The 20,359-nt window shown below is 35.9% G+C and overlaps 1 protein-coding gene across 2 annotated transcripts in view; it reads left to right on the forward strand.

The window, feature by feature from the left end:
* The window catches only part of PKN2 (protein kinase N2), a 142,084-nt gene that overhangs the window by 61,229 nt on the left and 60,496 nt on the right, over positions 1-20,359 (forward strand). For both annotated transcript variants that reach the window (XM_018045701.1, XM_018045702.1), the window contains 4 exons: positions 7,589-7,743; positions 15,949-16,066; positions 16,406-16,551; positions 16,630-16,843. In XM_018045701.1, coding sequence (XP_017901190.1) covers positions 7,589-7,743; positions 15,949-16,066; positions 16,406-16,551; positions 16,630-16,843 — 633 coding nt within the window. The remainder of the gene's footprint in view (positions 1-7,588; positions 7,744-15,948; positions 16,067-16,405; positions 16,552-16,629; positions 16,844-20,359) is intronic.

The following is a 20,359-nucleotide window of genomic DNA, read 5'->3' on the forward strand; positions in this document are numbered from 1 at the left end:
CCATGTATATTATATTTCTAATTCTGCTGTCCGTCTACCTATCTATATATGTATATTTCTTTACTACTACAATTCATGCTTAGTTTTGTTAATCTTTGACAGTCTCTTGCTTTAGTCATTCTTTTGATACCTTTTTAATTGAACTTTACCTATAAAATATACTTTTTCACATTTTGTACAACATAATGACAACAAATGAAATCTTTGCTATGCTAATCCTAGTTTTTTTTCTCACTCATGGTGAGTTTCTTTTACTGCCTGTACTTTGTGATTTCTAATTGTTGTACGTTTTCACTGGAACTTTATATATGGGAATTATTTTAGTGCCTGGATTTAAAATGCCTTCTTTCAAAAAGGATTTGCATTTGTTTCTGTAACGTGCCTGAAAGCATTGTTAATCTGAGGCCAATTAAAATTCATGCTTAGTTTTGGCAGGGTCACATAGATAGTATGGTTTCCTGCATCAAACCTGTATGAAAGCAATAGGAATTGTTTTTTTTTTTTTTTTTTTAAAGAATATCCATCTCCCTTCCCTCCAGTCACCCCATGCCAAAGGCAAGTCAACAAATTCAGCTGTTATGGATGACAACTTTTGAGGTTCCTGTCTTTAATCATGTTTTTCCTGATCTGACTGACTACTTTGTAAGAGTCCTTAGGCCTTTTCTTGAACTCTTATTAAAATCCAAGCTTTACTTCACTAGGATGATGAGAACCCAATAAGTCCTTTTGTTCAGAAAAGCAAGACCATTCTCAGAAGCACAAAGGTACAAATGTCCACTTATATCTGTCCTGGATTTCTGTCACATGCACCATGAATGCACTGCCTCCCTCCCTAGGCCCCAAGTGCAAGTAAGTCTGAGAAATCTTGCTTTTTTGTTTTTATTTTCCCCTTAAGCTTCCTCTTAGTATAAGCATGAAAGAAGGAGATCACACATGGAGTATTAAGTTAGTCAGCCTACCTTGTCAGGTAGTTAAAGACTTCAAATATCTCCTAGCTAATTTATTTGAGGTGTTTTGTAGCACTGTGATTTTTTATAACTAATTGTTATCTCTTCTAGAGTTATTTTTTTGGAATTATAATTTCCTAGAATGTTCTCCAAAGATATCACACACACAAAAGACAATTACAGGCCAATATCACTGATGAACATAGACACTAAAATCCTCGATAAAATACTAGCAAACCAAATCCAGCAGTACATTAAAAGAATCATACACAATGATTAAGTGGGATTTAGCCCAGGGATGCAAGGGTTTTTCAGTATACACAAGTCAATCAGTGTGATACACAGCATTAACAAATTGAGGAAAAAAACTGATCATCTCAATGGATACAGAAAAAACTTTTAATAAAATTCAACATCCTTTTATGATAAAAATTCTCAAGAAAATGAGGATAGAGAGAACATACTTAAACATAGCAAAGGCTATATATGGCAGTCCCAGAGCTAACATCATACTCAGTGGTGAAAAGTAGAAAGCATTTCCTCCAAGATCAGAAATAAGATTTTCACTGCTTTTATTTAACATCATTTAGTACAGAGCTGGACACGACTGAAGCAACTTACCAGCAGCAGTAGCAGCAGCCAGAGCAATCAGAGGGAGAAAAAAAAAAAAAAAAGAGTGCAAATTGGAAAGGAAGAAGTAAAACTCACGGTTTCCAGATGACATTGTGCTATACATAGGAAATCCTAAAGATGCCACCTAAAGATGCTCTTTGATGAATTCTGCAAATTTGCAGGATACACAATTAATATACAGAGATCTATTGCATTTCTATACATTCACAGTGAACAATCAGAAAGATAAGGAAACAATCCCATTTACCATTGTGTCAAAAAGAATAAAATAACTAAGGATGCAAAAGACCTGTATTCCAAAAACTATAAGATTCTGATGAAAGAAATTGAAGATGACACAGATGGAAAGATATACCCTGTTCTTGAATTGGAAGAATCACTATTATTAAAATGACCATATTACCCAAGGTAATCTACAGATGCAGTGCAATCTCTATCAAAATTACCAATAACATTTTTCACAGAACTAAAACAATTTTAGAATTTATATAGACACACAAAAGTCCATGAATAGCCAAAACAATCTTGACAAAGAACAGAGCTGTAGGAATCAAGCTCCTTGACTTCAGACTATACTGCAAAGCTACAGTTATCAAAGCAGTATGGTACTGGCACAAAATCAAGGGAATAGGATAGAAAGCCCAGAAATAAACCCATATTCTTATGGTCAATTAATCTATGACAAAGGAGGCAAGAATATACAATGGAGAAAAGACATTCTCTTCAGCAAGTGGTGCTGGAGAAACTGGACAGCTGCATATAAAAGAACGAAAGTAGAACATTGTCTGTCATCATGTACAAAAATAAATTCCGAATGGATTAAAGGCCTATTTAAACCCAAAAATGTTAAACTTCCAACAAGAAAACAGGCAGAACACTCTTTGACATAAATCACGGTGATTCTTTTTTGGAACCCTCTTCTAAAGTAAAGGAAATAAAAGCAAAAATAAACAGATGAGATCTAACTAAAAAGCTTTTGCATAGCAGAGGAAACCATTGACAAAACAAAAAGACAATGTATTGAATGGGAGAAAATGTTTTCAAATGATACAACTAATAAAGGATTAATATCCAACATATGTAAACAGCTCATACAACTCAATGCTTTTTTAAATTTTTAAAATAGCCCTAAGAAATGAATAGAGATACTTTGCCAAAGGAGAAATGCAGATGGCCAACAGGCACATGAAAAGATGCTCATTATTGCTAATCATTAGGGGAATGCAAATCAGAACCACAAAGAGGTATCACCTCACATCTCTCAGAATGGCTATCATCAAAAAGCATATAAAAAAACAAATGTCTGCAAGGAGATGGAGAAAAGGGAATCCTTGTACACTGTTGATGGGAATGTAAATTGGTGGAACCACTGTGGAACAAGTATGGAGATTTCAATTCCACTCCTGGGTATATATCCAAAAAAAAAACCCAAACCACCAATTCAAAAAACTGCATGCACCCCAATGTTCACAGCAGCATTATTTATAACAGCCAAAGTATGGAAATGACCTAAGTGTCCATTCACTGATGAATGGATAAAGAAGCTGTGGTGTGTATGTGTGTGTGTATATATATAATAGAATACTACTCAGCCATAAAAAAGAACAAAGTTTTGCCATTGTAGTCACATGGATGGATTTGGAGGACATTGTACTAAGTGAAATAAGTCAGAAAGATAAATACTATATGATACTGCTTATCTGTGGACTTTAAAAAGTAAGGCAAATGAATATAACATAAAATAAGCAAAGTTGTTGATAACAGAGAACAACCTAGTGGTTACCAGTGAGGAGAGAAAAGTAGGGGGAGGGCAGTATAGGTGTGGGAGAGTGAGGTACAAACTGTTGAGGGTAAGCTAAACTCAAGGATGTACAGTACAATGCTAGTAATTGCAAATATTTTATAATAACTATAAATGGAAAGTGACCTTTAAAGACTGTATAAAAGTTAAAAAAAAATTGGAAATAAACTAGAGAAAGTAGCAGGTTGAAAGAGAAAACAGCTGAGATCTAAAGAATATAGCACAGTGTTTTCCTAACCTCTAAATGAGTAAAAAGTGGGCTTTATAAAACAAGACATTTCTAAAGTTGAATTTCTGACTTGGCATATACTTGTGACTTTTCAAAATTACTTAGCCTCTCTGAGTATGCTTTTTTATTTGTAAAATGAGGTTATATTACAAAATTTGTGAGTTCCTTTGGAGATTAGATGGCAGAAATTTCAGCTGCTTAACTGAGCCCTGACATGTAATTTTATTGAGCCCTACAGTTTAGCCTAAGCACTATTCAGAATTTATCTTCACAATAACACCCAATTTGTGGTTAGGTAATTATAACATATTAAGTATCTGATTAAGATCACACTAATAAGTAACAGTCACAGGATTTTAACTCAGACATTCTGACTTCAAGAGCCCAGACTCTTAACCATTGTGTTCTTTCTTTCTTTCTTTAAATTTTATTTATTTATTGGCTGTGCTGGGTCTTTATTGTTGGGTGCGGGCTGCAGCTAGTGAGGGCTAGCTACTCTTTGACTTGGTGTATGGTCTTATTGTGGAGCACAGGTTCAGGTAGTTGGGGCATACAGGGCTTATTTTCCCTGTGGCATGTAGAATCTTCCCGGATCAGGGATAGAACCTATGTCCTTTGCATTGATTGATAAGCGGATTCTCAACCACTGAACTGTCAGGGAAGTCCACCAGTGTGTTATTTCTTATGTTCTTAAAATTCTTTTAAAACTCAAGATGTAGTTTTCTGTGGAAACAGTATTAGACATTATAGTATTATTACAAATTCACCGACTGATTGAATGGATATTTCAGTGTCCTGGACAACGTGCTTTAATGTGCAAGAATTTCTTATTTAGTATCTTTAATAATTTATAATCTAGTTTCTATAAAAATGCTTACAGAGACAAGGGATTTTATTACATTTTTAAGGTAAACCATTTAATTTTTAGATAACTCAAATTTATAAGGAATTTCTCTTTTCCTGTTTTAAAAGTTTTCCTACCACTACCTTTACCCATTGTTTCTAATTCTCTACCCTTTGAAAAGATTGTGAAAGGACAGCTTCTTTCATAGTTTTTTAAATGTTTAGGCAAGAATCATTTCTCTTTCTCACTGTAGACTAAACACCATCAAATATTTTATAAGCAATACATTTCCATACGTGTCTCTAGTGAGGACCTTTTAACTCTGATTGCATTCCAGTTCTTTTAAAAAATGTGCTTACTAGAAATTAACTTTATGTACCAGATTTTGTATAATTTTAAGTTTTTTCCAAGAGTCTTATTTATGTTTTGAAAACAGGAAATAGAGGAAAAAACATAATTGTTCACAAATCTGAATATACTTTTTAGTCATTACTGTAATGTTCATTTGATTTATGTATTCAGCAAACACTTGTACACTGACTAGTTCTAGTTAATGTTTATTGGATTTATTATGCACCCTGCCCTTTTCTAAGCTCTTTACACATAACATTTAGTCACAATAATTCTGTGGAGTAGAGGTCATTTTCACTATTTAGCAGATGAGAAATACGAGGCACAGAGCTATTAGGTACTTTATTCCATATCTCATGGTTTGTACTAAATCTCAGGGCCAAAACAGATTCAGACCTAGGCACAACCCCTGAAGTGTGTGTGTGTGTGGGTATGTAATACTGTAGGGGCTTCCCCAGTGGTCTAGTGGATAACACTCCACACTACAAATAAAGGGGGCCTGGGTTTGATCCCTGGCCAGGGAACTAAGATTACACATACCACAGCCAAGCCTGTGTGCTGTAACTCCTGAGCCCACACACTGCAGCTAGAGAAGCCCTTGTGCAGCAACAAACACCCAATGAAGCAAAAATACATAGTAAATAAAAATATAATAATAATTAAAGGAATTACTTCTTAGCAATTAAAAAAAAGAATTTAAACAAAATTTTAATTGTTTTAAATTCTTTTTGTTTAAAGAATTTAAAACAAATACCATAGACTGTGGTATTAAAATACCATAAACTAGAAATTTGTTTCTCATAGTTCTGGAGGCTGAGAACTCCAAGATTAAGGTGCCAACATAGAGTTATAATGATGGCCCTCTTCCTCATTTGTAGACATCTTTTCACCATATCCTCACATAACTAAGGGAGACTGCCATTATGACCTCATTACTCCTGAAAGCTTCACCTCCAAGTTTTCTCACACTAGAGATTCAACATATGAATTTTGGGGGTGAACAAACATTCTGTCCATAGAAATATGTTTAATAGTTCTTTTGTGTGCCTGAAAAATTATCTACCTTTTATAGTAGTTTTAAGTGTATGTCACTTATTAAAAAAATCAACTTTTGGAGCAGCTCATTTGTAATATGAGAGTTCAGTAACAATAAAAACCATTCATGAATTTCATCCTTGTGGCTCAGAGGTTAAAGCGTCTGCCTCTAATGCAGAAGGGGTTCGATCCCTGGGTCGGGAAGATCCTCTGGAGAAGGAAATGGCAACCCACTCCAGTATTCTTGCCTGGAGAATCCCATGGACGGAGGAGCCTGGTGGGCTACAGTCCCTGGGATGGCAAAGAGTTGGACACGACTGAGCGACTTAACTTTCTAACTTTCACTTTCTAATAACTCTAACTTTACCTATTTCCTGACGTGTAAAGTGTGCCTAATATCTGTCTCAAATGGTTGTTTTTCTTAAAGAATTAATATGCATATATACACATATTTGTGTGTATAAATTATACTGTTAAATGTGTAAGTATACACACAGGGTCTAGGATACCTGTTTACAAGACTTATAAATGGCTAAAAGGTAGCATAGCACAGCAGTTACTAAGCTAGACTTTGGAACAGAACTGACTACTAGCTGTATGACCTTGGGCAAGTTTCTTAACTTCCCTGTGCTGTAGTTTTTTTCCTGTAATATAGGTATAATACTTGTTACAGGGCTGTTATGAAGCCTAGAGAGTCAAGAAAATCCTTAGATCGTTACACCTTGTAAAGTAGCTATATAAATTATAAAATGGTATTATTTTTTATCAGTATATAACGTATCTGTATTTTTGTAAGTTCATTAACTTGGTGTGGATAAAACACAAAATTGTGAACTTCAATGTGAGGAATTTTAGATATGTGGTCAAATTATTAGGTGTGTTTCAGCAATAATGGATAACCAAGAATAATTAGAATGTTGTATTTGAAGTTTTTGTTTCCAAATAAAAGTACCATGGTATGCTTTATGAAAAGCAGTGGACTTGAATTTTTCATCTTCCTACACCCCCTGCCATCCTAGTAGAAAATAAAATGTGAAGGCTTTATGCATACACTTAGATTATTACTTAATTAATGCTAGTATGATATTTGAAGTACCCTTAGTCCTGTTTATAAGTAATTATTTTAGAGTTTGTTTGAGAATGCTTTATTTTCTAACCAGTCAGGTAATAAGTAGGGAATTTAGTTTAATTGTTGAACAGATTAGTCAAAATGATTTGATTTAATTATAAAGTAATTGTGCTAGTAAAACTTTGAACAGTGATTAAACTCAGATTCCAGATAGTCACTTCTATAGTATCCTTGGCAGGTGGTCCTACAACTCCACTTGAATATTTTCCTGACTTAAATTCTCATATTATCTGTAAGCGTGAAAGTGAAAGTGAAGTCGCTCAGTCTGTCTGAATCTTTGTGATCCCATGGACTGTAGTCTACCAGGCTTCTCTGTCCATGGGATTTTCCAGGCAAGAGTACTGGAGTGGGTTGCCATTTCCTTCTCCAGGGGATCTTCCTGACCGAGGGATGGAACCCAGGTCTCCTGCGTTGCAGGCAGATGCTTTACCCTCTGAGCCACCAGGGAAGACCATATAATAAATTGTCATATTATCTGTAAGCATAAGGAGATTCTATTTAAATGACTTTAAGCTTATCTCAAACTTTATAATTCTTTATTCTTTGAAAATATTAACTTGCAATTTTAAGCAGCAATTCATCCTAGTAAATAATTTTTTACATGCTGTTTGACTTACAGATTGCCCACGGACTCCAGATACTCCCAGTAGTGACTCTCGTTGTTCCACCAGCAATAATAGGTTGATGGCCTTACAAAAACAATTGGATATAGAACTTAAAGTAAAACAAGGTGCAGAGAACATGATACAGATGTATTCGAATGGATCCTCAAAGGTAAGTACAGTAAATAAATGTAGGTGTATACAGTTGATTCTCGTTATTCATAGATTTCCCCATGTGTGAATTAGCCTACCTGATAAAATTTATTTGAAACCCAGAATCAGAATTTGTGGCACTTTCACAGTCATTTGTGGACAGGGTACAGAGGTATAAAAAATTTATCTGATGTGAATGTTCACAGTCGATGTGAGCAAGATGATACTCTTCTTGTTTAAGCTCTTATACTGTAAACAAGTATCCTTTTCATGGTTTGTTTAGTACTACATTTTTTGCATTTTTATGCTTTTCATGATTTTACTGCTTAAACACTGTATTAGGATTTCTGAAATCTCTTTAACCTCCAAATTTATAAGTATTGACATAAAACAAGTTGGAAACTAAAGATTTCTAAAGTAATACTTACTAAATTGCTTATTTCTACCAAAATCAATTAGTACAATTTTTTTAAGTGGAATTGTCTGAGTAGAGGGTGCAGAGGAACTGTCCATAGAAAACTGCAACTTTTCTGTAAATTTATAGTTGTTCTGTTAATGAAACAAAAAATTTATTTAAAAAGATTTAAGCTATAATGAGTTTTCCATCACTACATACAGATCTTTAAGAAAGAAGAAATGAAAAGAGAAGACATTCAGTTGTTAATGATTGGACTCATCTTTGGGTGCTTAGGGCATCTGGTATGGGCATGTTACTCCTAATTGAAAACCAGTGTTATAGGGAGCATTTGTTACTAATGGGAATGTGTCCTTTTTCTGAGATATAATGTGAAAGAGAAAATGTTAGGAACAACCAAACCAGTTTAACATGAAGGTCCTTTCCAGTCTCAGATTCTATAGTTTTATCATTTTCAGAAAGTTATAGAAGGGTGGATTTTATTATAAAATTACTTTCAGTTTATTTATTTTAAAGGTTTTTGTCTCTGTGAATTAGTTTCTTCCATATTTTAATAGAGATTTCATAATTTCAGAATAAAAGTGAGTAGGAATTTTTTGCTTTTAAGGTTAGCAGGAATTTAAAATTGGGGGAAGAGAAGGGGACAGTGGGAGTCTTTGCTTGGAGATATGTACCCTACCTACTTGTGTGTGCTTATGTTATAAATAAGATTTTTTTAAGCTTAATTGTGAAAATTAGTTTCATTATATGCCATATTTAAAACTAATTTTAAAATTATTTTTAGAGAAATATATTATTCCTACTTGATATATTATTTACATGATCTAATACTTAATAGTATACTACTTCACTAACTTTGAACTTTTATTATGGGGTAGTAGAGTTGGTTTTTCTGTGTTATTATTTTTAGTATTGATCATCAGTTTGAGTTTTTGTTTTTTTTCCCACTTTTATCAAATGTTATTTTGGGCTTCTTTTTTAAAAGGCAAATATGGTGTTCTTGAAACTGTGATGTACCATATTATGCTGAGAGTTTTTGAAATGAAAACATTCTGGAGTAAACTTTTACCTAGGGTTGATGGATTAGATTGAGGGATTGATGAGTCCTTGAACTTAAAAGAAAACTGTAGCCTGCCAGGCTCCTCTCTCCATGGGATTTTCCAGGCAAAGATACTGCAGTGGGTTGCCATTGCCGCCTTCAGGGGATCATCCTGACCCAGGGATTGAATCTGCACCTCCTGCATTGGCAGGCAGATTCTTTACCACTGAGCCACCAGAGAATCCCCAATATTCTGATACATAGGATGAGTAAGAGTGCCAGAGATTTCACCGTATTCTCAAAGTGGTCTGTAAGCAACACTCTCCCTTCCCCAAATTTAATAGATTTATGGATGTATTGAAAGGAAAACATAACTTATAATAACCACAGGTTGAAAAATAAACAGGCCTGTGAGTAGCCTGATAAAACAAATGGATAATTTCCAGTAGCCTTTTATTTTTAATTAGATTCATTAATTTGAGAAGGGGTCTAGTTCAATATCCAGAGCATATCAACAGCCTATCTGAGATAGGTCTGTGAGTTATTCTTGTCTAGATTTGGTTCTAATAGTAATATTCATCAGTTCTAGAACTTATTTTCAATGAAAAGCCATGACCTAATGGGGAAATATCTGAATCTCCAGAAAGGCACAGTAAGACTTTTTCTTTTTTCCTTTTCCCCTACGAAAAGAACTTTAAGTAATGAGGTATAGTGAAAGGTGTAGCTAGCCTAAAGACAAACCAGATTATAAAAACTTTGTACAAAATTAAGCAGTTGAAATTCTATCTTAAAGATGTGTGGAGCTGTTGAAAGACTTTTAGCAAAGAAAATACATGTTCAGATTTAAAATTTAGATAGTTCACATCCATCTTCCTCAGATTTGAAAAATTAATGAGAGGCTCAAGTCTACAGACAGCAAGTTTAAGGAAGCTTTTGTAGTAGTTCAGGTTAAACATGCTTAAAGCCTCTTATAGCAGACAGAGTCAAGCAGTTGTGGTATGATAAATATGTGCTGTCTGGATATGAGGAAGAAGGAAGAATCAAAGATAATTTTTAGATTGGTTGTGTGAATAGACTGATGAATGGTAGTATCCTTCACAAGGATAGGTGTTTCTTAATGAGGAGCAGATTGGGGGATAGATATGATTAATTCAATTAGCCAGTAGATAGTCCTCTTCAGGGTTTTGGTTCTTTGATTCTGTGATACAGTTTTTACCCCTGTACATGCTAGAACCTGAGTTGTCCTTTTAAAAGATAAATCAGATATTTTCACATGCTTATTAAAAACCCTGCAGGGACTTTCTAGTAATTTTAGAACAAAATCTTTGAAAAGAGTCCTTACTGTGATTCTGCACGTTCATACATGATTTACCCCTGGCTACCTTCCTACCTTAGCTTCTAAAACTCTCTCATTCTCTCTCATTACACTCTAGCCATATTGCCTTCTTTACTATCTTTTGGACATACCAAGTACACTTAGCTCAGAGCCTTTGCATTTACTGTCTCTGCCTAGATAGCTCTTCTCCTAAGTACTTTCATGGGTTTCACACTTCATTACAATCTCTGTTCATATGTACCACTTCGAAAAGTTCTTCATTACTATCCTATGTAAAATAGCACGCCCTGCCTCTCTTTATCCCTTTTCACTGCATCACCTCTACCTGAAGTGATAGTTTACACAATTTCTTTATCTGTTTCCAACATTAGAATGCAAATTCATGGCTCTTAAGTAGTACATTGATTTTCAGAATAACTTCTGAGGGCTTGATAAGACATGTTGAAGAAATGTTCCCTGTTCTTATATTCAGATGACAGACCAAGGTGTTCATTAATATATTGGATTATTTCTAGCGTCTACCACTTTTGAAAAAAAATGCTTCTATGTTTTTTCATTCCCTTTCATCATTGAAAGTACCTGACCATCTATCTAAAGGCCTTCCTTTCCCAGTCTTTTAAAACAGATAGCCAGTGGGAATTTGTATGATTCAGGGAACTCAAACAGGGGCTCTGTAATAACCTAGAGGGGAGGGATGGGGAGAGAGGGTCAAGAGGGAGGGGACATGTGTATACCTATGGCAGATTCATGTTGCTTGGCAGAAACCAACAAAATTCTGTAAAGCAATTATCCTTCAGTAAAAAATAAATTTAAAGTTCACATATTCCAATCTTATATATACCAAGGGAACATTTCATGCAAAGATGGGCTCAATAAGGACCAAAATCGTATGGACCTAACAGAAGCAGAAGATATTAAGAAGAGGTGGCAAGAATACACAGAAGAACTGTACAGAAAAGATCTTCATGACCCAGATAATCACGCTGGTGTGATCACTCACACTCACCTAGAGCCAGACATCCTGGAATGCAAAGTCAAATGGGCCTTAGGAAGCATCGCTACGAACAAAGCTAGTGGAAGCGATGGAATTCCATTTGAGCTGTTTCAAATCCTAAAAGATGATGCTGTGAAAGTGCTGCACTCAATATGCCAGCAAATTTGGAACACTCAGCAGTGGCCACAGGACTGGAAAAGGTCAGTTTTCATTCCAATCCCAAAGAAAGGCAATGCCAAAGAAGGTTCAAACAACCACACAATTCCACTCATCTCACGCTAGTAAAGTAATGCTCAAAATTCTTTAAGCCAGGCTTCAACAGTACGTGAACGATGAATTACAGATGTTCAAGCTGGGTTTAGAAAAGGCAGAGGAACCAGAGATCAAATTGCCAACATCCACTGGATCATCGAAAAAGCAAGAGAGTTCCAGAAAAACATCTATTTCTGCTTTATTGACTATGGCAAAGCCTTTGACTCTGTGGATCACCACAAACTGTGGGAAATTCTTAAAGAGATGGGAATAAGACCACCTAACCTGCCTCTTGAGAAATCTGTATGCAGGTCAGGAGGCCTTAGTTAGAACTGGACATGGAGCAACAGACTGGTTCCAAATAGAAAAAGGAGTACGTCAAGGCTGTATATTGTCACCCTGCTTATTTAACTTATATGCAGAGTACATCATGAGAAATGCTGTGCTGGATGAAGCACAAGCTGGAATCAAGATTACCGGGAGAAGTATCAATAACCTCAGATATGCAGATGACCCCACCCTTACGGCAGAAAGCAAAGTGAAGTGAAGTGAAGTCGCTTGGTCGTGTCCAACTTTTTGTGACCCCATGGACTGTAGGCTACCAGGCTCCTCAGTCCATGGGATTTTCCAGGCAAGAGTGTTGGAGTGGGTTGTCATTTCGTTCTCCAGGGGATCTTCCCGACCCAGGGATCAAACCTGGGTCTCCCACATTGTAGGCAGACGCTTTACCATCTGAGCTACCAGGGAAGCCCATAGAAGAAGTAAAGAGCCTCTTGATGAAAGTGAAAGAGGAGAGTGAAAAGTTGGCTTAAAGCTGAACATTCAGAAAACTAAGATCATGGCATCTGGTCCCATCACTTCATGGCAAATAGATGGGGAAACAGTGGAAACAGTGACAGACCTTATTTTGGGGGGCTCCAAAATTGCTGCAGATGGTGATTGCAGATGGTGAAATTAAAAGATGCTTACTCCTTGGAAGGAAAGTTATGACCAACCTAGACAGCATATTAAAAAGCAGAGACATTACTTTTGTCAACAAAGGTTCGTCTGTTCAAGGCTGTGGTTTTTCCAGGGGTCCAATGAGAGTTGGACTGTAAATAAAGCTGAGCGCCAAAGAATTGATGCTTTTGAACTGTGGTGTTGGAGAAGACTCTTGAGAGTCCTTTGTAGAGTATAGAATGCTAATTACTTGTAGTCAACTATTTTATCTAGTCTGTTAGGCTGTGTTCTCAGTCACATCTGATTCTTCCCAGCCTCATGGACTGTAGCCCACCAGGCTCCTCTCTTCATGAGACTTTCCAGGCAAGAATACTGGAAAGGGTTGCCATTTCATTTCTTCCTCCAGGGGATCTTCCTGACCCAGGAATCAAGCTCGCATCTCTTGCATTTTCTGCATTGGCAGGCAGATTCTTACAACTAGCACCACCTGGTCTGTTAGGTTGAACCAAATGAAATTGCTGTTTGTTTAGTTAAAATCAGTCAAATATTGGCATGTTTTTATGGTTCAACCTATTTATGTAAAACTTTTCTCATAATCTTAGGATAAAAATCAATATTTTTGTAATGTATAAACCAAGTCTTATACTTTGGATCTAGCTTTTCTCTTGCCTTGAATGTATTAGGTACTCAATAAAAAAGCCCATTGAATGCCTAAGAAAATAAAACTGATAGTAAAAATTCATTGAATGCTGGAAAGCATTAGACTGACATTCAGTAACTGTCAATTGCCTGTGATAGGTAGCATCCAATGTTAGTTTTAAAAACCTTTTTCACACTTTAGCATCTGTGCAGATCTTTCAGAAGTCCATGTGGAAACATCATTTACCTTTTAAAATGAAATATAAATATTTGTCTTTGCATGTTAAATTAAAATAGTTAAAGGTATTTCTAAAGAAGTAAATGACAGAAGTACTGTCTACACAGTGATAAAAGTAATAAGAGGAATAGCTAATTTGAAAAGAGTATTTTAAAAACATTTTACTTAATATTTATACTTTTACATTAGAGCTTCATTAAAATAATTAATCATTGTTTTTATTCCTCTAAAAGGGAACTTTTTAATGGCAATCATGCTAGGCAATATAATTTTAGTTTTATCTAATGCTTACAGAAGCTCTCTATTGTAGAGAATGGTATTCCTATTTATGTGATTTCTTTAGGAAACCTATATATCCCATTAAATTAGAAGAGAAGTATTAATATTTCTATTATTTTAATCTGGTCTCAAATAGAAAAGTTATTTCAAATCTTTAGTCTGATTTTCCTAATGCTGGATAACAGGAGGAAATTTTAAAGTTTTTTTTCATTTTAAACTTGGAAGATTAATATGTATATTCATAAAAGCATATATAATGAGTCATAGACAAGCAATTAGATTCAAACTGGTGTCCTTAATGGTAAAGCATAGTTTTAAAAAAATATAGTTGTGTGTGTGCACGTGCCTGCATGCACAGATATACACACACACTTCATGTAAATGAATATTTAAAGGACTTAATAAACTATTTAAGCCCAACTCCTTAACATGAAATCTGAATATTTTATTTAATAAACAACAAAATCTGACCAGATGCTCGTTCCTAAATTATTAACTGTAGGAATAGGAGAGAAATGAAAGAAAAATTCATATATTTGCTGATTGCTTTTGCCTTCAATGCATGTTAACCTAGTTTGGTGTTTAATGTGTTATATTTTTCACTTCACTTTTTTTTCCTTTTATATATTGTCTCTCCCATCATAAATATCTCCATCCTCCCCTTTCTTCAGTGTTGTGATATATTGTATGTGTTTGATTTATTGAAATGATGCTGCACATCTGATGCCTGTCTCTTAGCTTCTAGTATTTTCAAATTAGTAACAGACTGCCTTAGTGTTAAAAGTAGAGATGCGTAAACAATATGAAAAAATTGGTCTTTCCTATGATTAAGTGCTTTCTAACTTGATTCTTAGTTGTATTTATCATTCCCATTTTTTTTTTGTAGATTGAAGTGTATTAGACTTTGACAGCTAATATAACTAACTAGGAGATGGCATTAACTTCTGTTACTTGTCTCATGACTTAAAAAAAAAAAAAAACAGACCCCTATATTGGTTACCAAAGAAGGCAATGGCACCCCACTCCAGTACTCTTGCCTGGAAAATCCCATGGATGGAGGAGCCTGGTAGGCTGTTATTATTAGCCTGGTAGGCCAGGCTAAGAGTCAGACACGACTGAGTGACTTCCCTTTCACTTCTCACTTTTATGCCTTGGAGAAGGAAATGGCAACCCACTCCAGTTTTCTTGCCTGGAGAATCCCAGGGATGGGGGAGCCTGGTGGGCTTATGGAGTCGCACAGAATTGGACACGACTGAAGCGACTTAGCAGCAGCAGTAGCAGTATATTGGTTACTGTGGCTGCTGTAATCAGTTAACAAATTCATTGGCTTAAAACAACTCAAGTTTATTATATTACAGTTTTATAATTGAGAAATTGGAAATGAATTTCACATTCTGGAGTATGTAGGAGAAAATTTGTTTCCTTGCCCTTTTTAGCTTCTGGAGGCTGCCATGTTCCTTGGCTCATGGCCCTATTCCTCTGTCTTTGAAGCCAAAAACAGTGGCTCCCGTTCTTCTCACATGACCTCCTCTACTGCCTTCTTTTCTACATTTAAGGACCCTTATGATTACATTGGGCCCATCTGACTCTGTATTTTAAGACTGGGTGATTGACAGCCTCAGTTCCATCTGCTATCTTAATTCCCCTTTGACATGTAAGGTAACAAATTCACAATGTTTGGGGGATTGCCCCATGGACATCTTTATGTGGATTGTTATTTTGCATACCACAATTCCTAAAATGGTAATTTTTTTGTGTTTCAGTGTTACCAGAACTAGAATGAGAAGAAGGACATTATTTCACTTAATTCAGGCCCTTTCTTGAAGTCTTAAGACATATAACAGAAGTTTATTCAGTAAAACTAACTCCCTAGTTTTTAACTAATGGAATTGTTTTTCTTATTTTCCATCTGATCAGTTTGATAGTTTTTGAAATTAAATGTATCTATACGTATATATTTTATAGTGCTCAGAAATATATTCTTTTGACCTTTGTTTTTCACTTGCTGATATCATTTGATGTTACTTAGAAGTTATAAAAATGTTTTATTTGTTCTGTGTATCTGCTTACCTTTTCAAACTTACTTTTCATAGGATCGAAAACTTCATGGCACAGCTCAGCAACTGCTTCAAGACAGCAAGACAAAAATAGAAGTGATACGAATGCAGATTCTTCAAGCAGTCCAGACCAATGAATTGGCTTTTGATAATGGTGATGGAACAGATAAAATTGTCATTTCTTACTATTATGGGCATATGTAGTACTAAATTAATTTTATATAGGAAAGAAGTGTGGTTCAGAATTAAGGAGGAAAGAGGCATACTGTTTTTTATCTTGAGTTTTTATCTTTGAGTTTGGGTGGCTAAAATGAAAGATTCTGTATTTTAACATTGTGTCTGTTAAGTGTTTATTTACTTCAGTGTTTATTGATTTTTAAGTACTAACTTTTCTTTTAATATAAGAATTACTTTCTTTTTCTTGAGTTTTAGTCACTATGTATTAGAAAATCAAATAAATGGTTCAATTAAGTTTTTTTTTTCCCTCCTCTAGCCAAACCTGTCATAAGTCCTCTTGAACTTCGAATGGAAGAATTAAGGCATCATTTTAGGATAGAGTTTGCAGTAGCAGAAGGTGCAAAGAATGTAATGAAATTACTTGGCTCAGGAAAAGTGACAGACAGAAAAGCACTTTCAGAGGTAATTTTAAAGAAAAATTTTAGCTTAATCAAAGAATATAATTATTGAAATGATAATGTTATCTTTTCCCTATGTAAGGCTCAAGCAAGATTTAATGAATCAAGTCAGAAGTTGGACCTTTTGAAGTATTCATTAGAGCAAAGATTAAATGAACTTCCCAAGAATCATCCCAAAAGCAGTATTATTATTGAGGAGCTTTCACTTGTTGCATCACCAACACTAAGTCCACGTCAAAGTATGATTTCTACCCAAAACCAATATAGTACCCTGTCCAAACCAGCAGCACTAACAGGTATGTAGCATATATCTTCCTGATTTTTTTCATGGGTTTTTAATCTATATTTGGTTCTGATTTAATAATAATGAATAAAAATGTGTTTATACGGTTTTTAAGTATTGTGGTAAGATAGAACAGAATTTATTATTTTAACCATTTTTAAATAATGGTTAATAACATTTTAACAACCAGATAATGGTTAATAATATTTAATTATATTTTAAAATAATCAGAATTCATAAGCATTTAGTATATCCACACTAATTGTACAGCTCTAACTGGTTTCTAGTTCTGGGATATTTTCATCACTCTGAAGGGAAACCCAGGACCCATTAAGTAGTCATTCCCAATTCCCCCTTTCCCCTCAACCTCTAGCAGTCAAAGTTGACTTTCTGTTTCTATAAATTTGTCTATTATAAATGTTTCCTGTAAATAGAATTTTATAATTTGTGGCTTTCTTTGTCTGATTTCTTTCATTTTTCTGTACTGTTTTCAAGGTTCATTCTTGTTATAACATATATCAATACTACATTCCTTTTTATAGCTAAATATTGTGTTGTACAGGTAAATGTCTGGTTTTATTTATCTGTTCATTAATTGGACGTTTGGGTTATTTCCACCTTTTGACTACTGTGAATAGTGTTTCTGTGAATTTTTGTTTGAACACCTATTTTCAGTTATTTTTAGAATATACCTAGATGTATAATTACCAGGTCATATGGTAATCTTATGTTTATATTTTTGAGGGACCATCAAACTATTTTCCATAGGGGCTTCATCATTTTACATTTCCAACAGCAAAGCATGAGGGTTCCCATTTCTCTGCATTCTCTTCAACAACACTTGTTACAGTAAGTCTAGATACAAACATGTTCCTAAGTCCAGTTGTTCATAAGTCTAACAAAGTTAGCCTAGGTTACCAAACACAGTCAGTTGTATAATGCTGTGCTGTAATAGGTTTATAATGTTTTTCACACAAATAATACATAAAAAACAAAACATTTTTAATCTTATTAGTACCTTGAGAAGTATGGCCGTATGGTACAATAGCTGGCATACAGGGACTGGAATCAAGTGAACAGGCAAGAGAAGTTACTGAGTGGAGGAGGGAAAGAAGGTGGGAGATGGTAGAGTTGAAGGATTGTCAGCAATAGGAGATGGAAGGCAAGCTGCTGTGTCAGTCACGCCTCATGTTGATGGCACAGGTTCTGGTTCTTTGCTGGATTCAGTTCTGTCTAGCTCCTTGAAAAAATGATTCAGTGATGTTTGTTTATGCTCAGCCTCTCAGTCATGTCCAGATCTTTGCGGCCCCATCAGCTGTAGCCTGTCAGGCTCCTCTGGCCATGCCAGTGTCTGGTTAGTAGCTCTTTTCTTTTCTCATCATAGATGACACCATAGCACGGGATTGCTTTCTGAATGGTTGTTGGAACCTTTCGTGTACTGTTCTGTGTTCACGTCCTGGCCTCAAAAACTAATAGTGCTTCCTCACATAAAGAAAACCCCTTGCCGTTTCCTGCAGCATGAGCCTCTTCAGTTCTTCAGTTACTTCTTCTTCCTCTTGTCTCTGTTTGTCCTTTCTCTGGGCCTCCAATTCCAGTAGGTCTTCATCAGTTAGCTCCTCATATGGAACAACAAGTTCAGTGAAGTCATCCTCTTGCAGATGTAGCTTAAAATAATGATACTGTGCTACTGTACTCTGTATAGTGTGTGCATGCTAAGTCACGTCAGTCATGGCCAACTCGTTGTGACCCTGTGGACTGTAGCCCACCAGGCTCCTCTGTCCATGAGATTCTCCAGGCAAGAATACTGCAGTGGTTTGCCATTCCCTCCTCCAGGGAATTGTCCCAACCCAGGGATCGAACCCACCTCTCGTATGTTTCCTACGTTGGCAGGCCGATTCTTTACCACTAGTGCCACCTGGGAAGCCACTCTGTACAGTACAGGTACAGAAAAGTCACAGTCACTTGTAGAGGATGCATACACATGACAGTATACCGCAAACGCATGAACTAACGTATATGAGCATGATTGGACATGAACGCATGTCACATCTGTGAAAGTTCTCAACTTGAAGGTTCCTTTGCGGGGAATTTACTGGATTTTTCCTTTTTTTTTTAATTTAAGTTGCTGCCATCTTAGCTTCATTTTTGACAGTGTGGTAGTGGTAGCAAAGTCTCCAACTATTTTTGTAGATTTGCTTGTATTTCCTTTCAGTTATATAAATTTTTGCTTCATATGTTTTCAGGCTCTGTTGTTCAGTGCATATATGTTTATAATTTTTATATCTTCTAAATGGATTAACTATTTTATCAAAATATAATAACCTTTTTCTACTGCAACAATTTTGGATTTAAAGTAGTCTCTCTGATGTTACTGTAGCCATTCTGACTCTCTTTTGGTTACTGTTTACACTGAGTATCTTTTTCTGTTCTTTCTCTTTCAATTGATATATGTCTTTGGCTCTAAAATGAGTCTTTTTTAGACAGCATATAATTGGGTCACGGTTTGGGTTTCTTTTAATCCATTCTGTCAGTCTCTGCCTTTATTTTGAACAGTTCAATCCATATATGTTTAAGATAATTACTGATAAGGTGCAGTGCAATTCTGATGCTGACTACGCAGAGTAAGGTCAGATTTCATAGGTTTATGGCACAGTCCCCCACAAGACTGCCTTCATTTCAGACACAAGCTGTAAGCTTGGGGTTTCCCCAACCACTCACACTTCTGACCAACTGGCTACAAATTCAGGGGTTCCTACCACCACCTCAGAACAAGTCACAGAACTTAGGAAAGCTCTGTATTTATAAGTAAAGTTTTATTATAAAGGCTACAAATTAAAACCAAAGAAGAGACACTTAGGGAGAGATCTGGCTGTTTGTCTGTTGTCAGCATGCATCACCTTCTCAGAACATCAATTTCTGTTTTTAGCCAGTAATCTCACTTTAGCTGTGAGTATTCAGAATTTTTATTGTGGCTTTATTAGTGGCTTGGCCAAAAGGTTTGTTCGTTTTTTTCCATAAGATGGCTCTGCTGCTGCTGCTACTGCTAAGTCGCTTCAGTCGTGTCTGGCTCTGTGACCTCATAGAGGGCAACCTACCAGGCTCCCCCGTCCCTGGGATTCTCCAGGCAAGAAAACTGGAATGGGTTGCCTTTTCCTTCTCCAGTGCATAAAAGTGAAAAGTGAAAGTGAAGTCACTCAGTCGTGTTCGACACTTCACGACCCCATGGACTGCAGCCCACCAGGCTCTTCTGTCCATGGGATTTTCCAGGCAAGAGTACTGGAGTGGGGTGCCATTGCCTTCTCCGAAGATGGCTCTCAGTTCAGTTGAGTTCAGTTCAGTCGCTCAGTCTTGTCCGACTCTTTGCAGTGCCATGAATTGCAGCACGCCAGGCCTCCCTGTCCATCACCAACTCCCAGAGTTCACTCAGACTCACGTCCATCGAGTCCGTGATGCCATCCAGCCATCTCATCCTTGGTCGTCCCCTTCTCCTCCTGCCCCCAATCCCTCCCAGCATCAGAGTCTTTTCCAA

Source organism: Capra hircus, chromosome 3 (genome assembly GCF_001704415.2).
Source record: "Capra hircus breed San Clemente chromosome 3, ASM170441v1, whole genome shotgun sequence".
NCBI lineage: Eukaryota > Metazoa > Chordata > Mammalia > Artiodactyla > Bovidae > Capra > Capra hircus.